The sequence below is a fragment of the Copadichromis virginalis genome, linkage group LG12 (assembly GCF_057382275.1).
Source record: "Copadichromis virginalis isolate Kocher_CV1m ecotype Utaka linkage group LG12, C_Virginalis_male_GT1.1, whole genome shotgun sequence".
Lineage (NCBI taxonomy): Eukaryota > Metazoa > Chordata > Actinopteri > Cichliformes > Cichlidae > Copadichromis > Copadichromis virginalis.
Window position 1 is genome coordinate 7,101,499 of NC_140629.1, and position 21,992 is coordinate 7,123,490.

The window sequence follows — 21,992 nt, forward strand, 5'->3', positions numbered from 1 at the left end:
CAAGTATTTCCTATAATCTTATTGTTAATATTTTTTAAAGACTGTCAGTAAAGACGAAAGAAACATAAAGAATAATAAATGGTCAGTTTCTTGAAGCAATCCCGAAAGAGTTACATGTTGCATGAATTGTAATATTACCATTAATATTTATTCTAAAATAAGATTCTTTAATGTCATGTTAGCATTATGTTGGGTAGTCAATATGGAGTTTTATTTTGAAAACAGGAAGTGAATGATCGTGAATTGGGTGGAAAGTGTTGTTTGCAGAAATTTAGCTAGGAGCTTAGCAGAGGAGGTGTCAGTCTCCAAAAAACAAAGAGGTTGTTTGTGGGAGCCGCAGGACCTTCGCTGTTGTCGTCAGGTCACGACCCGCTAAGATGGCAGAGCTGAGGCACCGTGGACCCAAAGACAGCGACCCTACGTTTCAGCAGCAGCCGTCAGAGGACAAGGTAACGTTAGCTTGGACTCAGTCCTGCCATTTAGCGGTCCTGACGCTAACTAGCCACCGAGCGATTTGAAATTCCCATTACACTGTGACTGGTGTGACTAAGAAAGGTCATGTTAGAATGAATAATAAGGCATGTTTAAGTTTTACAAGGCTGTCGTCAATTTACTCTTATAACCACATCTTACAACGTAAAAGCTGTTAAAAGCATCTGAAAGACGCTATACAAACCATCCGCCAAACTACTCAAATTTTAAACTTGATTGGCTGGTGGTACACACAGTCTTCCTGTGTGTTCGTCCGCTGCGAAAACAACAGCAAACCAAATGCAAAAGTTAAAATTTCATCGATTCTGGAGCTGCCCTTTTCACCTACGTTATGCCGATGTGTATAGCAGCTGGTCTTGTCCAACAAAAACCCTTTAAATACATTTGAAGACGCTTTTTCTTGAATGCTAAGCAGTCTACCAGAAAATCCAAAAATAATAAACTTAGATTTGTAAGGCGTGCTGCAAGCTAGCCACATACGCCGTTGCACACAGAGGTAAATAAGCGATGAAGGTCTCCATGTTGGCCCTTTATGAGCTAGCACCGATGCTAAATGTTCAGCAGCAGCGTTAAGCTAAACGTTTTATTTTGTTTGTGTATTTATTTATTTATATTTGTAAATTTTGGTTTGATATGACCGATAGCGATGATGTTCGCGAGCCCTGCTAGGCTAAAGTGTTTAGTAGCTGTAGTTACATTAACAACCACTGCTTCGCGTCGTAGACTGATGGGTAGCACGATATTATAATTAATCTCTCTTAACAAACTGTTATTAAGCTGTTTCAGTCAGTGTGAGGGGAAATAAAAGCAACATTTATGAGTTCAACATGGACGATGCGTGGCATTGAATGAAGAAAGGGGCGTGGTGATAGACGTGTGGATATCTAGGACGAGATAATTACAGAAAATTGGAGAGTAGCTGAAAGCAGTTGGAGAAAGTAGTGGAAGCATTAGTGACATCCTCACAGCGAGCCACACAGGCTAATGTAATTTTCCAGGGAAGCGCACTGTGACTGGTTTAACGTGTTCTTTATTATTTACTTTTTTGCCATGACTTGTTTAAGAGCAGCCTACCTCATGACCTTGAGCTTGCAGTTGTGCAATCAGGTGAATAATTTGTATTATTTTCGATAATAATAATAATGCTACAATTCTGATACAAAAGTATCCATTTTATGTCCACTTCTGCTGAAATAAAAGAAATTGACACTGACAATACAGAATACCCAACCAGATTATTTGCAGTTAACTATTTATCAGTAGTTTGCCTGAGCAGAACCAGGGTTTATTTGAAAAAGTCTAGCTTGGTGGAGGCGCACATGTGGACAAACATTTGTAACTCTGTGTAATATCACGCAATTTACTAAAGAAAAAGTTGCTCTAAAGACAGTTATATTAGCTGATGAAATTACTTTTGTTGAGGTAGTTTTATGGTGGATTGCATAATTTGAAATATAGTGAAATTCAGTTCACAAGTGCATGAATGCTTCAGTCTTTGATTAGGTTACATAACCTCATGGTATAGCTGCAGTGTCTTGATGACGTCAGTAGAGTTAAACTGTTTGATCACAGTTGTCTACTTTGGCTACTTTCCAGCATGGTGAAGCTAGATCACAAGCCTGCACTTTTGTATCTGCCTCCCTGTGAAGGAATCGCTTTCCTCTTTGCACGAAAACCATAAGATCCAAATAAAAATGGCCTTTTATGGCTGACAGAAGCAGCCTTTTCTAATCAGTTAGAGATTAAAGAAAAAACAAACCCAGATGTGCAAGACAGCATAAAAGGGAAGAAGTGTTTATGTGAAAGGAGCGTCTATTTTTAACTCAAGCATCCTGAATGACGGATATTGTCTCCATAGAAACCAGGAAAAGGAGAATGGGCCTGTGTGTATGTGGATTCTTGTGTGTGCTTCTGCATTCGTCTCCTGGGTTTTGACTTCTGGGTGGCAGTGCACACTAGTGACTGTTTCATATAATTTGAAGGGAACTTAATTAAATTTTCTAAGTCTTATAAAACATACAATGTTTTTTAATATATATTTGGCTGACTTGTAACAAACATGATGCAGCCAATCAGGGAATCACTATTTTGTTCACAACATTAACAGAAACATGCGATCCTCAACCTCTGGATTAAATCTCTCTTAAAAAGCTTGCAAACTTAACAGAGCAGCGTTTTGTTATTAGAAACTTTTCTACTTGAAGTTCTTGCTCACAGGAACTGTTTATCTTGAACCAAGTTTTTAGTGTTAATATGTTGGTTTGAATAACAGAAAAAGTAGGGTTACTTACCAAACTCAGATACAGAGACCTTGGCCTGGGGCGTGGGCAGATGGAGAATATCAAATTAGAGGAGCACTGGTGTGATATTAGTGTAAAAAGCTCAAATAAGTCGTTCTTGCTCTCTAACTTGTGTGTCTGTGTGTCTTCAGTGTTACTTATAAGTATTTATTGCATCTAATAACCTGTTACAACCAACTCCATTAATATTATTTGACTTCATTTGTCTCCTGGATGCTCCACTGCTACTGTAACTTGTATGAGGAGCAGTAAAATGAGGTGCACTTAGACTGAGATGAGGAAAAGAGAAACTGTTATGACTTTAAATATCACACAGTGCTGAAGTTAGACTAGAGAAGATAAATTCGCTGAATACATTTTTAATACTTTTTATTTTGGTCCTGTTTTCATTTATCTTTTAACTGATCATTCAGATTTAGTCAATTTATATTCTAAGATATATTTATTTGCTGCATTTTCTTTTATAAAGTTACCAAATCCGTGTTTTGAGCCTGATATTGTTCATGTCTCGTCCTCACTGTTTTGGCAGACTTTACGCTAAGGTATCTATATCTTGTCTGTGTGGCTAAGTAAATGTAGAACAAAGTGAAACTGAATTAAATAGAACATCTCACCAACATGTAACCAAACGTCTCATCATGCTAGTTCATATTGGACTGATATCAATATTTGAGTGATGCATGCCTAACAAGAAGTATTATTATGTATTAAAGCCGGAGCCCGACTAATATAATATTTGGTGATGTAAACGTCCAGTATACGGGCAGATTTTTTTTTTTAAAGACACATTGTTATTTGTTTGTTTTTAATCTAATAAATATCCAGCTGTAGTATGGATTATTTGCCAAATTGTGAATGTGAGACCAAGTGGGCGTCACAAAACCACGTCAGCCATCTGCTGGGTGAATCTGATGTGTCAACTCCAAGCCTTATTTGGTCACCAGCAGCAGAGAGGGCAGCAGGGGATGAATGAGAAGTGAAAGAACAAACTGCCTTAAAAAACCCTCTCTATTATTGGCACAGGAGCTCTAACCATCCATATTTTTTAGCATTGCCGCTATGGGGGGATAAAGATCAGTCAGTGTTGTAGGCAGGCCTTCATTAGCAAACAGATGGTTTTGAGAAATCAACAATATGGATGGAGATGATTTGGAGCAGTGTTTAGCCTCCCACACACGACTGTACACTGACAGTCCATTAATCATAATATGTTCATCTCAGATGAAGCCGATGCTTTTTTTTTTTTTCCTGCTTTTTTTCCACACAGACGCACCCTGAGCAAAATTTGTTGTTCGCTCTAAACCACTTCTCAGAAAACATTGCTCTGTTGCTTTGTATTTCTCCTCTTGCACAATAACTCACTAACGGACATTTAGTATCCATCCATCCATCTCTCTCGGGAAAGAAAGGGGATTACGCTTCTGCGGTGTGTGTGTGCGCTACAGCGAGAAACGGTAACATCTGCAGCACAAAGTTTGTTGCAGAAGTTTGAGTGAGAAAAAGAAGAGTATGTTTATAGTGGTAGCTACTGCAGACGAAAGAGAGTCTAATGGACCCAGACCAGAAAGCTAGTTACCAGCCACGAGCCAAACTATTGTTTATATTATTCTATTTTATTCTATTGTATCTAGTATTTTATTTTATTGCATTCCAGTGTTTTCTAATTTCTGCTACATAACTTTGCACTTTTGCTGTAACGAAACACATTTCCCAGCTGTGGGACTAATAAAGCTTAACTTAACTTAACTTAACTTAACTTAACTTAACTTAACTTAACTTAACTTAACTTAACTTAACTTAACTTAACTTAACTTAACTTAACTTAACTTAACTTAACTTAACTTAACTTAACTTAACTCGGAACACTAAGCATTAGCCAGAGGTATCTGTACATCGGAGCCGGGGGATCTGGCGCTAAATCTGCCATTCTGATACTTACGTGAACATACAAAAAGTATGCTTTCGATATGGAGGGAAATATGTCTCAAAGTGTTGCAAATGTGTTACAAGCAATGATTTGTACATATTTGTTTCACACTGGGACTGAAACGCAGCTTGCATTTGCGGATCTGTGTGAAGCTGACAGCTTTAAATTAGTCTCAAAACTCCATGTGGGCATGCGATGTCATCTGCGCGTATCAGGCGATTCGTCCACATGTATTTAAGGATTTGCGAACGAGCGAGAGACACGATACATGTAGTTTTGGACACTTGATGCAATTTTACTTTATGCTCAGGGCTGGATGGTTGATTTCTGCCTGCGGCTTGATGAGAAAACAAGATGACAGCACACTGAAGTGGACTGAAGTCATAATTGCATACAAATAGTTTTCATGATTATTTGAAAGTGGGACTCAAATAGACCTGCAAAATGATGTTTTATTTGAAAGTAAGCCTGCACACGTCGGAGCTGTTTTTTCCTCTCTTCTCGTTTGTTAAACGGATCTTAAAAAGTAAAAAAGGTCTTATTATAAAGACTTCTTAATCCGGTTGTTCAGTGATGACGCGACGAATCCTACTTCCGGGTCTAAAGTAGTCTGCGTTTAATATGGCTTTTGTGTTGTTAACATGTTTAATGTTATGTATTTTCTTCTATTTGATCTCAAAAAGCTCCTAAAACAGTCAGTGATCACTGTTGACCTCCCTCGGCTTTTATTACCGCTAATCATTTATTTAAGCTCAGTTTTTAAAACCTTACGATGTAACTACAGCCCAGCCCATGCAGCAGTATATGAATGACTAACCTCGTATTGTGGATGGATTATCTCAGTTGTTCTCCTGGCTGAAGTTTGGTCCTTTTACAGCATCCTGCCATGCGATTACATTTGTTCCTGACCACCGAGAACACTCACATTAACTTTTATCGAGTGGAAAAAAAGTTAGCTTGTTTATATTATGCTAACATAGCTGTGTCGCTAGCGGTCACGTAGCACATCATTATATACCAGCTAGCCCAACTTCAGTAACCCTACAAACGTCACTGCTGTTTAGTTTTCTGTCTTCATTTATGCTGGAAGTGATAACAGAGCTGTACGTTTTAATTTGTTTCCAAAACCCCGCAGTCAGGACATGCTATATTGTATTTAGATAGAAGCTAGCGAGCTAACTCCCTGCTAACTTCTTACTCCGTTAAATGTCATAAATTCCGTTTTCAAGGATGCCTGGATGTTAAACTCAATTGTTACACCTGGTAGAGCAGAACGCTGATCATTTTATTAAAGATGAAAGACTTTAGACAGTTTTTCAACTCTCAGTAATCCCATAGTGATCGTTTGATATATGGACCTGCAGCGGAGTTTAGACCCAGACACGGCTAGTGACGTCAGACTGAACAACCGGATATTCTTGCATTAAGTATGTAATAGTAAGCATTATCCTCTCCATATTCCATCCGTCCATTTGTTACACACCCACTATCACCACAGACACACACACACACACATATGCGGCTCTTTTTCTCCTAAAGCAGTAGCCTAGCATCACTGTTTTTGTTTTTAAATTGTTTATTTTTGATAGTTTTATAATACATTGGTGCTGTGTGAAGATGGAAAATATTACAGATGCCAGCAGCCAACAAACATCTCACCTATTCAGTTTTTTTTTTAAGTTTTTTTTATTTATTTATTTTTTTACTGAAACTGTTGGAGAAGAACCACTTCACTGTTATTTTGAAATTGTGTGGTGTTTTCACAACCACCACCTCACCTCAACCTGAGTAACTGGCAGAACTGAAAACATCTGTGCAGGTTGACATGCTGTTAGTTCTAACCAGCCTGGTTTTCATGCAGTAATGGTAATAAAGTGTTTGTGGGGTGGGGAGTTTTTAGAGTTGCATATGTTACCATTTTGGGTAAAGGTGGTGTTGGTTTTTTTTTTTTTTTTTGTCACATGTGTCACAAATGTGTCATATGAGTGTTGGGCAAAAAGTACCAAGAGATTACTTACCCAGGTATTTTATCGCGTGATCACAGCACCAGCTCATTGCTCCTGTAAATATGTAAAAAAACAGACATGCATCATATTCCTGGATAGCTCAGAGAGAAAAGGTAAACTCTCCTAAGTTCATCCGTGATCTATGATTAAACAGCACATATCTAAATGTTCTGTTATGGTTATATTAGAATAGTTGTTTTCCTTCCCTTTCAGAGCCAAATCTTCCATTTCTTCTCTGTTTTTGTCTGTTTGCAGGGTTCGGACAATGAACTGAAGGCAGAAAAAGAGGGGGTGTCAGACAGTGAGTCCAAAGTGGACTCTGGTGTCCCAGAGGTGCCGGTCCCTCCTGACGACACCCCTGAGGTTTTAAATAAGGCGCTGTCTGGACTCTCTTCAAGGTATGCTGAGTATCAAAGGAAATATAAACTGCAAGCTGTTTGCAGTGTGTTTTAAAGCTATGAACGTAAAGATGCGTCCTCTTCCTAGGGCCGGAACACGCTCAGTCTTGTTTATTGATATCGAACACCCCCATTGTCTGTGTACTGTGAGTTGCTATGCGCTCATTTTAAACCCACCTACCTAAACAAGAACCCCGGGTTTTTTCTGGACTGCATGTAAGGCTACGTCCACACGTACACGGGTATTTTTGAAAATGGAGATTTTCCGTTTTTTTAAAATTTTAAAATTTTAAAAAAATTTTTAATTTTTAATTTATTTTTTTAAAATCCCGTCCAGGCTGCTAGGAACATGCCAAAGCAACAGTTAGCGATATATTTCTATCCGTGTAGAAATGTTGGCCAATCAAAAGTCTAGAAGCCTGGGTGGGAAAGAGTAAACAAAGATGGTGCATAGAACTCAGTTCTGCTTCTATGTGTGGAGGGACAGTAACTGTGTTGTATATGTAAGCATTTAAACATTGCAGAGAGTAAAGTTAACAGTATTGTCTAAGTCCGCTATTGTAGAAATCCATTTCACCGAAACGATAACGTGTGACGTGAAAAAGGCGCACACCTTTGACGCTGCGTTTTCTCTGTTTTCCTCGTCCAAACGTAAATGCAACAATGGAGTTTTTGAAAATCTCCACCCTGGCAGGAGTTTTTAAAAATCTCTGTTTTCAGTGACCGAAAACACCGTTTACGTGTGGACGAAAGGTGCAAACGCATAGAAAAATCTGCGTTTTCAAAAATACCCGGGTACGTGTGGATGCCAAGCCGCGTTGCCACCGTGGAGGTGTCATGATTCATACAAAGGAATTCCTCGTCACATATTTGAATGATTTTGGCCTTTTTGATAACATAATGTAAGTAAAAGTTTTGGCCCAGGCTCTTTCAGTTGTGCTTACGTTTAAAATACAACTCGCTTGTTGCTTTTTTAATTTTTTTGTATTGTCATTTTGCCAGTGTCATGTTTTTATGTCTTTTCTTCAGATGGAAGAACTGGTGGGTGCGAGGCATCCTAACACTAGCCATGATCTCCTTCTTCTTCTTCATCATCTACTTGGGCCCCATGGTGCTTATGATGATTGTGAGTACAAACTACTGATTTGTCCTGCTTGACTTGACTTGTCATTCCACTTTTAGAGCCATCGTTTGTGATTTGAGACAAATTAAGCTTTTTGATACAAAATTATTTCAGTTAAGATGAATCGTGTTACGAATCAGACTTTTTCTCACTGAGTATATATAGAAGACGTGTTAATGTTCAGAGCTACTCTAAGCAGCGCAGTCAGTTTATTTTTTAAAGAAAATTAAAATCATAGTATTGTGGATTAAAGAGGATCCAGTTTCTCTAATCATTTGCAGGATAGTTGGCTCCGTCATCAGGGAATACCCTGAAAATAGGCCTGTCAGCCATTTTGTGTCAGTAGGACACCATACTGTGTCACACACACTGAGTTGTGCTCAGGGTTTTTCCTGCACAGAGTATTTGGTGCCCTGCAAAGAGGTTTAACAGAGCCAGTGGAGAATCAGCAGTGTTGTAATAATGATCTTTATTAACTAGTTTTGTTTATTGTGGTCTTATTTACACAAGTGTGATCCACAGTGTTGCTCATCAATACATTCAGACTATTGGACTGTGGAATATTCATCCATTTCTGTCAGATAAAGTAACCGGTATCTTCTACTGTACTTTGACTGATCTTGCCATGTTTTCTGTCACCCCAAAAGCCCGTTCTGGTTTGTCCTATCAATATTTTGCCTTTGTGCTGCTGACACAGTGTTTTATCTACGCAGGTCCTCTGTGTCCAGATAAAATGCTTCCAGGAAATCATTACCATTGGTTACAGTGTGTACCACTCCTACGACCTGCCGTGGTTCAGGACATTGAGCTGGTGAGGACACAGACACACACAGTGTTCACTTGGCAAGACAAAGAATGGGATATTAAAAGCAAATGTCCATGTTGGCTTCTTTCTTATTGTATTGTCTCATGTTTTTACTTCGTTACAGATGTCCTGAGGTTTGTTATCAACCCATTTTAAATTAGCAGTATCTTAAAGATTATACAGTGGGGCAAAAAAGTATTTAGTCAGCCACCGATTGTGCAAGTTCCCCCACCTAAAATGATGACAGAGGTCAGTAATTTGCACCAGAGGTACACTTCAACTGTGAGAGACAGAATGTGAAAAAAAAAAAATCCATGAATCCACATGGTAGGATTTGTAAAGAATTTATTCGTAAATCAGGGTGGAAAATAAGTATTTGGTCAATAACAAAAATACAACTCAATACTTTGTAACATAACCTTTGTTGGCAATAACAGAGGTCAAACGTTTACTATAGGTCTTTACCAGGTTTGCACACACAGTAGCTGGTATTTTGGCCCATTCCTCCATGCAGATCTTCTCGAGAGCAGTGATGTTTTGGGGCTGTCGCCGAGCAACACGGACTTTCAACTCCCGCCACAGATTTTCTATGGGGTTGAGGTCTGGAGACTGGCTAGGCCACTCCAGGACTTTCAAATGCTTCTTACGGAGCCACTCCTTTGTTGCCCGGGCGGTGTGTTTTGGATCATTGTCATGTTGGAAGACCCAGCCTCGTTCCATCTTCAAAGTTCTCACTGATGGAAGGAGGTTTTGGCTCAAAATCTCACGATACATGGCCCCATTCATTCTGTCCTTAACACGGATCAGTCGTCCTGTCCCCTTGGCAGAAAAACAGCCCCATAGCATGATGTTTCCACCCCCATGCTTCACAGTAGGTATGGTGTTCTTGGGATGCAACTCAGTATTCTTCTTCCTCCAAACACGACGAGTTGAGTTTATACCAAAAAGTTCTACTTTGGTTTCATCTGACCACATGACATTCTCCCAATCCTCTGCTGTATCATCCATGTGCTCTCTGGCAAACTTCAGACGGGCCTGGACATGCACTGGCTTCAGCAGCGGAACACGTCTGGCACTGCGGGATTTGATTCCCTGCCGTTGTAGTGTGTTACTGATGGTGAGCTTTGTTACTTTGGTCCCAGCTCTCTGCAGGTCATTCACCAGGTCCCCCCGTGTGGTTCTGGGATCTTTGCTCACCGTTCTCATGATCATTTTGACCCCACGGGATGAGATCTTGCGTGGAGCCCCAGATCGAGGGAGATTATCAGTGGTCTTGTATGTCTTCCATTTTCTGATGATTGCTCCCACAGTTGATTTTTTCACACCAAGCTGCTTGCCTATTGTAGATTCACTCTTCCCAGTCTGGTGCAGGTCTACAATACTTTTCCTGGTGTCCTTCGAAAGCTCTTTGGTCTTGGCCATGGCGGAGTTTGGAGTCTGACTGTTTGAGGCTGTGGACAGGTGTCTTTTATACAGATGATGAGTTCAAACAGGTGCCATTCATACAGGTAACGAGTGGGGGACAGAAAAGCGTCTTACAGAAGACGTTACAGGTCTGTGAGAGCCAGAGATTTTCCTTGTTTGAGGTGACCAAATACTTATTTGTAAATTAGGGTGGAAAATAAATTCTTTACAAATCCTACCATGTGAATTCATGGATTTTTTTATTTTTTTTTCACATTCTGTCTCTCACAGTTGAAGTGTACCTCTGGTGCAAATTACTGACCTCTGTCATCATTTTAAGTGGGGGAACTTGCACAATCGGTGGCTGACTAAATACTTTTTTGCCCCACTGTATATTATAGCAGAATTACAATGAATCATCAGTGCTGTTTGATTTGTAGCAGTAGTGGTTTATAGTGTAGTGTAATCCTGATATTCACTATGCCAGGAAACTCAAACTCCTTGGAACACTGTTCTCCATGTACAGGTGTAAACTTTTAGCTGTCTGCAGTTTTCATGAAGAGAAGTTAGTCAGCCTTGTTGATTTATTTGTATTTGTGTTTTTCCCCCCGCTGGCATATTGAATTCAGAGTCTGATTAGCTGCTGTGACAACACCATCAGCTGCGTACATTTACTCTAACCCTTTGAATTACAGGTACTTCCTGCTGTGTGTGAACTACTTCTTCTATGGTGAGACCGTGACAGATTATTTCTTCACACTGGTTCAGAGGGAGGAACCCCTTCGCATCCTCAGCAAATACCACCGCTTCATCTCCTTCGCGCTCTACCTCACAGGTAGAAAGACACAAAGTCCGGCTGTAGATTCTGTGTTAACGTCATCATGCCAGCTGCCCACAACAAACATTCTTCCAAGTTATTCAGTAATGACTTATAATAAATGTTTATTACACTAAAACAAACTGCTGAACATGAGATAAGTGCACAATCAATAAACAGACATTAGATGCAGTTTACATTGTCATAGCAACCAGAAGTGTCAAATTTCTTTTAAGAGATGTCAGTGATTGGTCAGTCTGACTCAACAAAATACATTTACAATCAGTAATATTTCCATGAGTCATTCAACTGTTCAAAGTTTTATTGTTGTATGCACAGTAAAGAAAAATGTTTCCCTGTACAATGAAATTGTTCCTTTACTATCACCAACAGATGCCGAACAGAAAAACCCACATATATAAATAGAAAAAATGCTCATTTTAAAAATAGAATAAAAACAGTTATGAATACTGCATTTGATAAATACATTAGAGATGAAAGAGGAATCTGAGTTGCAATAAGCTGTGTACATATTTAGAATGCTACATCGTGTGTGTGTGTGTGTGTGTGTGTGTGTGTGTGTTGTAATTCTATTTCAGATATCTCTCAAGGTTGTTTCTTCAAATTTGGTATTTTTGGTTATAACCAGTGAATTTATATATTAATACATATCATATTATTCAGTTATGTTATTTGAGTTTCAAGTGATGTAAACTAGGACTTGACTGATTGGTGGAAGCACACAGGCATGCTTTGATGGAAAAATGAGTCTCAAGGTTTTATATGTTGGTTAGTTCAAAGCTTATTGTTTCAGTTACTATGCTAACTTTAGATGTTCCACTTCCTGTACTTCTTTGTCAGTTAGTAATACATTACTACTATAGCTTCTTGCTGATGCCAAACAGGATGTGGGGAGGAAGGAAGCACCCAGACTGTCTTACCTACTAGATTTAAGGTGCAATTGAATGGCCCGTTATGACTTTGAGCACAAATGCTCTGAAGCTCATGATTTGAAGTGACATTTAATGCAGAGTTTTGTCATCCTGTACATCTTAATGTCTTGCTTGAAGAAGCTTTACTGTCAGTCTGAAGAGTCCAGGAAACCAACAGCGTCAGTATGTCTGAGTCAACTTCCGTTCAGGCCACATTTTCTCAGATATTCTTTGCTTTACAACATCCTCTCGTTTCCTCAGTCACGTAAAAGAAAAATATTCACTGCATCCTAAAGTAGGCATGCTGTGAAATAAGTCAAGCTAGATTGAATCAGTTTGACCAAAGATGACCTTAAGGAGGTTTCCTCCTCTTTACAGATGCTGTTGGTCTGTGTGTCTTAATAAGTCGTCCTGTTGTTGCAGGTTTCTGTATGTTTGTGCTGAGTTTGGTGAAGAAACATTACCGCCTTCAGTTTTACATGGTAAGTGCTGCCCTGCATACTCCGTGCATCCTGCCTCAAGGCTACTGGCTTATTCATGAGGCTAGCTAAAATATAAACCCTCAAGTAAAAGGGAAATTGGGTCAGAGACGGATCCTGCAGAAAAAACCCCCCACTAGTACATTCCACTTTGATTTGGCCATACCTAATGTGCCTGCTATTTCTGTCAGATTTGTTTTACTGTTGGCAGGTTATGAAATGTTGTTTCCTTTGCATTGAGAGCAACTTTGACCTCCATTTTGTGGAGGCCAAATCCAACATGTAGAATCATCTCCAGACCTGCTTAATCTAAGCTAATGAAAGAATAGCTGTAGTTACAGTTGAATCAATAAAAATATTGAATTATGTTTAAAAAAAAAAAAGACTTCCTCAACAATCAGTGCAACATATATCTTGAATACGTCTTTGTCACAGTTCAATTCAGTTCAGTTTTACCACAACAACAGTCGCCTCAAGGCGCTCTATATTGTAAGGTAGACCCTCCAATAATACATACAGAGGAAAATCCAACAGTCTTTTTTGGTGACAGTGGGAAGGAAAAACTCCCTTTTAACAGGAAGAACCAGAAAGAAGAACCAGGCTCAGGGACGGGCAGCCATAGTTGAAATAATGTTGTCGATGTACCAAAGTAAAAGGATCCAGCTGTGTGTTTACAGCTGTGTGTTTACAGTGGGGCAGGTTTATGTTGAAACACTAGTGGTCTTAAGAAAAACACCCGAATGGAAACACAGTAACAGTTTTGGTTTTTTTTTTTTTGGTAACACAAAGGCTTGTAAAAACCATCTAAAACATGACCAGCAGGTACTAATACAATACAATACAACTGTATTTATATAGCACATTTAAAACAAAGTGCTTCACAACAAGGTTAAAACATAACAAATATTTGTACCCTGTTATGCTCTTATAGACTAACAAGTGAGAAACGCTAGTTAAACAATCAATACAGATAAAACTCTTCTGCGTGACACTGATTATAAACAAAATTTACAGAGCCTGTGTCATTGTCCAAAAATGTATGAATTTAACTACACGTCATTGATCTTGTGCCCGTCTGCACAGTTTGGTTGGACCCATGTGACTCTCCTGATTGTTGTGACCCAGTCTCACCTCATCATTCACAACCTGTTTGAGGGAATGATCTGGTACGTTAAAGGCTCCTTATCCAATTCTCTAAATCTAATTAAAATTCAGTTATTTTGCACCTTAATGCAAATATCCATACACCTGCCATGTAAACTGTTCTTTGTGTGATCAGGTTCATTGTGCCCATTTCTTGTGTGATCTGTAATGACATCATGGCCTACATGTTTGGTTTCTTCTTTGGGCGAACCCCTCTTATCAAGGTTGGTTATTTTGAACGTTTGAAGCTGCTTAAACATGGAATGCAAATACATAAATGTTTAATGTTTTTAATATAATGTTTATTGTGAATTATTGATGCATGTAGCAAATCACCTAAAGGCTGTTGTGCTCTGTATGGTGGTGTATGATTTCTTTGATACTGGCTGTTGCAGCTGTCGCCTAAGAAGACTTGGGAGGGCTTCATCGGTGGATTCTTCTCCACCATAGTTTTTGGAATCATGGTAGGATGTGAATTTTATTTATTTATTTTTTTCCTTTTAGCTCTTAGCGGTGTAGCATTCTGTAGGAGCTGCTTGAATATGCAAAGTGGTATTTATCTCACAATGAATTATGGTTAAATGGAGTAAAATCAGCTGTGTAGGGCAGAAAAACTCACTCTCCTCATGTCATATACCAGCCGCACCTTCCTGATTTAGATGCCTGTTTAAGCTGCATCTTCTCAGCTCTCACTCTAACATCATTGCGACTGCTTCCTTGTGTGGGTGTCTGCGGTTCTAACCCTGCTGCCACCCCATCGTTTACCTGTAGGCCTCGAGGGGATCATTGTTCATCACTTCAGTTTCTGTATGTGTCATATTTCCGGGGCGTAATGAGCTCTGAAGCAAATCATTTCAAACACAATGTGTTTGTCTCAACTTAGTTAAACATGCACTCATCACAAATGTTTGTGGCTGAGACTCACGCTGAGGTTGATTGCTCTGAGCTCTGGATATCTTTAGCTTTAGCCTCTTTGGCTTTGGTAGCTTTTTTAAAATGCCCATGTTCAGCTGGGTGAGGGTGTATTAAGTGTAGTTTTATACTGGGTTTGCTGTAGCTGTTGTTGTCTCCAGTCACAGCGTCTAGTTTCCATACTAATGACACATTAATGCGTTACTGGTGCCGGCACTGTGCACATGCATGCACAAACTCCTTTGTAGTTGGTCATGTGGGAAGGCTGACTGGCTGGGCCGAGAACACAGGAAAGCAGTCAGTTCTGATCTCTGTCCAGTTAGTTGGTGACAAGTGACACGATTGAAGCATAACTTTGCTCTCTTCACAGCTCTCCTACGTCATGGCTGGCTATCGCTACTTTGTGTGTCCGGTGGAGTTCAACAACGACTCCAACAGCTTCCAGGTGGATTGTGAGCCATCAGAGCTGTTTCAGCTCCAGGACTACTTCCTCCCCAGTATGCTGGAGTCTGTCACCGGATGGGTAAGATTCAGTGGCTATTTGTTGCGGTTCATCCTGTGCCAGTATTTAGGCTTCTTACAGTCCTCTCACCAACACATTAAAAGTATGCAGAGCTTGTAGAATTTTATTGAACAGCGCTAAAGGAAACCTTACAGCCTGTTACAGCTTGAAACACAGTATACAAAGTTTTATACCCACCTAGAGCAAACACAAGGCAATATCTTATTAAAACTGTCAGGCCCAAGTTGTGAGTTTCAACAAGATTGGATGTAACGTGTCCTATGTTTCCACAGACCACAGTGCGCCTGTATCCATTCCAGATCCACAGCATTGCCCTCTCCTCCTTTGCCTCCATCGTGGGACCCTTTGGTGGCTTCTTTGCTAGCGGCTTCAAGAGAGCTTTCAAAATCAAGGTATGGATGTGGACCAACAGAAACTATTCACCACACATAAGTTGGATGTGGCCTATGATTATCAAGCAGTGTTTGTGTTTCTTAAGCCATTGTGACACTTTGTTCTGGGCCATTTTTGGAAAAGAGAAAGAACCTACCACGGAGTAGGCTCTGAAAGAGATACAGAGCATATAAGCAAGGCTTTTAAAAACGCACACACGCACAGAATGTCATGTCTTTTGTAGCTTTAAGCTTGTATGTCATCTTTCAGGATTTTGCAAACACCATCCCAGGTCACGGAGGCATTATGGACAGATTTGACTGCCAGTACCTCATGGCCACATTTGTTAATGTCTACATTGCTAGCTTCATTAGGTAAGCATATATTTATGAAGTTTAAAATATAATATAATGTATTTCATCTTGCTTGTTGTCAGTCTTTGTCCTTTACATGCTCTTTATGTTGCTTAAGCAGCGTTAAAGCTTGTAATAAAACCTAGTAGTTCAGTGTAAGCTAATGTTCACCGTCTGCACAGACTGAAGGGATGGTTTCTGTGAAGTGAGGTTGAATAAGGCACATCCAGGAGAAATTGCAAATCTTGATTTGTCAGTTTCAACTTTTGTGGATATGGTGAACGTTGCAGACATGGACCACAGCCTTACATTTAATAGCCTATTGGGCTAATAAGTAGACCAGGAACAGAAGATCAGGAGAAATGATGAATTTATCTGTGATATGAGGAGAATCAGTGGTCTTAGTGACTGCTAACATTAGTTAAGGTGGGCTTATTTAGCAGTACTGTGCAGTTAGCTCTCTATGTTTAACAGCAAACAATAACTTGCTACTCTTAGCTTTTAAAAATACAAGACAAACGCATTCACACGAAGCGCTTCTCACTCCTACTAATCTCCAATAAGGTGCTCAGTATTTACAGTAGAGCTGGGCGATATGAGATTTTTTCATATCACGATATGTTTTTTTTAATTTCAGGCGATAACGATATCTATCAAGATATATGCCAAATAACTATATTTGTAAGATTTAAATGTGCCGTTGCTCACAAGTAAAATGTGAAATAATCAGCAGCTTGTTTTTATTTAAATATTTATTTCCCATAATAAGTTCAACAGGGTAGATGTACTTAAGGAACATGAGACTTTTTCAGATAAATAAAGGCAAATATTGCAAACTACACAAAAGGCAGCCGCTAAAGCGTTTAAGTTTCAAAATAGGACAAACGAAACAGACTAAATTGTCAATTCCACTTAGAAACAAAATATTAATTCTAAAAATAAATCTTAGTTTGTTTTACAGAAGAACAGACAAAACTGACTAACTTTTGTCAATATCAAATAAACTGAGAACTAAAAGGAAATTCTCAATCTCTCCTTGTTGTATAGCTGAGCTTTTCAAACAGTTTTAACAGTTACTTTAGTCTGACAAAAGCCGAATGACGAATTAGCGCTTCCAGTCAGAGACTGAGGCTACGTCCACACGTACACGGGTATTTTTGAAAACGGAGATTTTCCGTTTTCGTTTTAAAAAATAATCCCGTCCACACATAAAGGCAGAAATGAAGAAAAACGCTGCTAGGAACATGCCAAAGCAGCAGGTGGAGCTAGATTCCTAACCGTGCAGAAATGTTGGCCAATCAGAAGTCTAGAAGCCTCGGTGGGAAAAAGTAAACAAAGCTGGGGCATAGAAGCAGAACCGAGTCGTGTGTGTGGACGGACAGTAACTGTGTGTATATGTAAGCATTTAAACACTGCAGAGAGTAGAATTAACAGTAACAGTATTGTAGAAATTCATTTCACCGAAACAATAACGTGGCGCACAGTGTGACGCATGCACCAGTTTATTGTATTTCCAGACTTGCTTTCGGCACATTTACAGTGCACGCTACTCTGTTTTTTGTCAGACTTGAAATAGCCGAAATACCTTCACACTACGGAACTTCTATGGCTCTTCCGTTCGACAATCTCTCCGGCATTGGAACCGTCATCTGTTTTCTCTTCGGTCACGCTCGGTTGATTTTTCTAGTTGGCACACTCATTTCCTCCATTACCCGCTGGCTGCTTCCCAAACAAACACACGTGCGGCTTGGCACTTGTGCTGTACGTAACAAGTCACGCGACGTGACGCTGCGGCTGTGATTGGTTCGGCTCTGCGCTACTTAATTTGGATTGGCTGACCTTTTTTATTTTTTATTTTTTTATTTTTTACTTTTTTAAGAGGACAAGAGCGGCGAGGTCTATCGCGATAGCTTAATTTCTCTATCGAGTAAAAGTTATATCGCGATACATATCGTTATCGTTCTATCGCCCAGCTCTAATTTACAGTGTATAATCAGTATTTAGTAAAACTATTTGCATGACAGATACGGAAGTTTTCAAAGCCTCAGGCTCAACTTTTAAATGCCACTGATTCTCAGTTCTCAGTGCATACTTTTTCATGTGATTCTGTTTATTTTGAAAAGTCTCAACAGGATCTTGAGCTTTATTGTGAAAGGTTAATGTGGAAAATAAACAAGCGGACACGCGATGGTTTTACTGTCGTTGTTGCTATTGACAACACATAAAAACAGGCGCTTGTCCATCCTTAGTGTGGTTATATTAAATATAAGAGAAAGAGAGAACTTTAATAAATTAATATAGCCACTACAGTGACCATCAAAATGATGAGAAAATATTGCTGTAAACAGTTTATTTTGCGACACCACGAAACAAACGATAGCGTGAAATGAAACATAGACGTTTTTATATCGTCATATCGTTATCTCGAACAGCCCTACCCTCTTGCTGTATTTACTTTTGTTTCTCCTGCCCCAGACACCTGACCTATGAGCAGACTGAACATTTTCAGCTGATTCGTAGGACACGTTTTGGTTCGCTAAACACAGTTAAATTTTTCTGTGTGAAAACAAACTAGACAATAAAAGAAAAAAATAAACGACAAGTTTACAAAAAGAAAGAAAGAACTACAGGTGTGAAAACACTCTAAGGTGGTCGTGTCCATCATGGCGTCCAGTTCAGAGACTTGAACCAATCAGCAGACTCCATCCCTGCACTCTCTGCACATACACCCACACAAATCCTGAGGCAAACCAAAAATCACACAGTGAGCATGGATCATAACACATTGCATCACCTGACATGAATCAATAGGTCTGTGCAGTTTTCATACTGTACTGTTTATATCCTGTTACTGTATGTACAGAATAGAATAAGTCTCCTGTTACATATAAACATGGTAAAGAAAAATTGGGTGATCACTACTTTAAATGTACACTTTTTCATTTGTCTGTTAACCTTAATATCTTTGCAGAACAATTAAAAAAAGTCATACTTGATAAAAGATAAGTGTCATATGCTAGTTGGTCTATAATTGTATGTTTAGTGGTTTCTTTGCAAGTTTCTGAAAGACTCATCGTGTCTCGAATCAACATGTTACTAATCAACCAACTCACTGTATTTCCACTGGTTGAGCAGATGACCCATAAGCCAAAGTACACTGCAGAGGCCAGGCTTTGAGTCAACCCACTCCCTCCCTACACCAAACCTGCTTTTCTGTCCGCACTCTGTACTGCATTTAAAATAAGTCTTATAAGTTGTGTCCCCACCTTTTTTTTTTCTTAGAAATTATTTTTAAAGGCAGTGGTTTCTGGATAAAACTTTAAGTACATTTGTGCCTAAGCATTTCTCCACCTTCTTTCAGGGGCCCTAACCCCACCAAGGTGATCCAGCAGCTCTTGGCCCTCCGTCCAGATCAGCAGCTCTACATCTTCAATTCCCTGAAGGCTCACCTGACCGAGAAAGACCTGCTGCCAGCGCTGGAGGAGGCCGCCGCAGCTTAGAGCCGCCAACAACCACAGCTTGCTCGCCCTAAGAGGAGGGGAGAGACGGGAAAGGAGGGCAGCGGCACCCAGGGAGCCCCGCGCACCCCTGGAGCTCTGGGAAGACTCAGTGCTTTTGCGTGAGCGAGAACACATCCAAGAAAAACAAACCGAAAACCACAAAATCGACAGCCTTGGGTCATTCCATTTCATGTGGGTGTGGGAGTCATGCTTGTCTGTGTTCCTACAGTCTGTGAATCATGTTTCTGACACCAGTGTTTTCAGGTTGAGTTTGTGAATTACTGTACTTTTACACATTTCCATTACCATCAACCTCTATCTAGTTACACTGTTAAACAAAATGTTGGTTTGCTGTACATTTCTACCTGTACACACAATATCCTCTATATATACCTTATTATTAATGTGTGTCGATATTTTATTGTTCTTTTTTTATTATTTCAATGCACTGCTCTCAGCGCTGTTACTCACTGTATTCTTACTCTACTGCACCCTCCCTCTAATTTAAGGGTAATTTTCTTTATTGTGAGTTTTTCTATTTATAAATGGATGTTTTTATATTTGGTATGGTTCTATTATATCTTAATGTTGTCTTTTTTTCTTTCTTTCTTTCTTTTTTTTTAAAGTCAGGCTAAATTCACCATCGCCATCTGCCATGTACATTTTTTGTCTTTGTTTTTTTCTGCCATTCATCAAAGCCTCTCATGCTTGGCCAAATCTTTAAGACGTTATTGTGCCGAAATCAAAGGTGAATGACTAAATTAGACTTGAAGTGGACCTCTAATGCTTTGTTCCAGCTCTTGGATGGTAGCTTTATGTGATTCACAATTCCTTATATATCCTACCCCAGGCCTTGCTGCAGCTCCTCAGTTCATCTTCGGAAACGAGTTGTTTCAGCTTCCTTCCTTTTTAAACTTTGTTCTGATTGGCTGCTGCGCATAAACAGACTTTATATCACACTGAGCCAAGAATGGGGGGGAAGCTTTCTAAAGCCAGACAACTCCCAGAGATTGCACATGCACTGACCTCATGTTTGAAAGGTTAGCCATGGTTATTAATGTATGTATGTGAGTGAGGGAGGGAGGACAGGTCCACTTTAGGTCCATCAAGTCTTTGAGTTCAACTATTGGTGGTTTTGTGTTTACGGAGCATAAAAGCTACATTATCATCTTGTTGCTGTTCAGCAGAAATGATGTCACAAATAGAGCTGGCTACGTTTGTTTTACATGTTTGTTTGTTTTTATTTTTGTGGTCTGTTGCTTGTTGACTGTAAGGTACAGAGGGATCGTTGCATTATGGCTACTCCCTCTGACAGCTGGAATGTGTAACAGTGCCACAGTTAGGGTTTCTACACTGCCACCAGCTGCTTGTGCGTGCTGTGATGTCACTGTTTTTCACCGCTTGAGTGCAGCACAAACGGCATATCGATACTGACTGATCAACTTGATTTATTTGTGGCCTGTTGCCGTCTCATTGGGTGAAACTTTGGCCAATACAATCCGTTATTGTGTACGTATTGCAGTTCATTCCCTTTTCCAGTGGCGGCTTTTTTAAATTTTTTTTTATTTTTGCCACTTTCAAGTAAGTGTGTGTGTGTGTGTGTGTGTGTGTGTGTGTGTGTGTGTGTGTGTGTGTGTGTGTGTGTGTGTGTGTGTGTGTGTATTGGATTTAACGATAAAATATAAAAGCTGGGACTTCATTAAAGCTGGCTTCTTTTCTGATTTCACACACAATCTGGGGATGTTTAAGGACCACCACATTGTTTTTATTAAACCTGCCACACACGGACTCATGCTCTTGATCATTTCATAATCTGCAGACAGATTTTGGTGGAATAAAGTGGGCCTTTGAGTCAGCGATACGCTGCTAAGATGCATTTGTGGGAATTGTCTGGCTGTTTCATCCTCGTCTTTTCCACTTTTTCTTCCACTGTGCTGGGTTATTAAAGTTCACAGACAGATGGAAAATTAATCCACTCAGATTACCGGTGATTGTTCAGGTGAGAAGCCTTGTAGACAAAAGACTTGGATGGTGTTTGCACACATTCATTGTTTTGTTTCATGTCTACTCATAGGACAAAACAGCAATATGAACATTCATGCAGTAGTCAGTGTAGCAGGGATATGATCATGGAGAGTAAGAAACGCATACTATTTATATTATTTATATATAAATATATATTTATGTTGTCTGTGTGACAGCATGTCTCTATGCTAGCCATACAAATCAGCTGATACAGTAAACGACTGCTTTATTTCACCTTAAATTTCCTCTTAACTGATACCCCCCCCCCCTCCCCCAAGAAAAAGTTATATTTTTAAGCAATGCACTTTATTGCTACCCAGATCTAGATTGCGGCAATCAATTTATAAAAGGGTCCCCCTTTTTTCCCATAGGAGCCGTTGTGTAAACCCAGGCATGGCTTTGTGTTGTGTCATTCCATTCATGATTTCTGTGCTGCATCCAGCTACTCCGTCTTTCTGAAGATGTTTTATTTAAGCAAACC

The 21,992-nt window shown here is 39.6% G+C and overlaps 1 protein-coding gene across 1 annotated transcript; it reads left to right on the top strand.

Annotated features, from left to right (window-relative positions):
* The first annotated feature begins 243 nt into the window (after positions 1-243).
* Positions 244-21,783, top strand: cds2 (CDP-diacylglycerol synthase (phosphatidate cytidylyltransferase) 2). Its single transcript, XM_085474526.1, has 13 exons — positions 244-449; positions 6,981-7,123; positions 8,153-8,249; positions 8,960-9,057; positions 11,151-11,290; positions 12,628-12,686; positions 13,767-13,849; positions 13,963-14,050; positions 14,222-14,290; positions 15,109-15,261; positions 15,534-15,653; positions 15,904-16,007; positions 19,348-21,783. Exons 1-13 carry the CDS (start codon positions 378-380, stop codon positions 19,484-19,486), a joined length of 1,365 nt encoding a protein of 454 aa, XP_085330652.1. The 5' UTR covers positions 244-377; the 3' UTR covers positions 19,487-21,783.
* The last annotated feature ends 209 nt before the right edge of the window (positions 21,784-21,992 follow it).

Bases quoted from the DNA above. Each gene is read 5' to 3' on its own strand.
- cds2 (XM_085474526.1), top strand. From the start codon at position 378: ATGGCAGAGCTGAGGCACCGTGGACCCAAAGACAGCGACCCTACGTTT. The intron at 11,291-12,627 runs GTAGAAAGACAC...CTGTTGTTGCAG, and splicing joins CTTCGCGCTCTACCTCACAG to GTTTCTGTATGTTTGTGCTG. The intron at 15,262-15,533 runs GTAAGATTCAGT...ATGTTTCCACAG, and splicing joins TGGAGTCTGTCACCGGATGG to ACCACAGTGCGCCTGTATCC.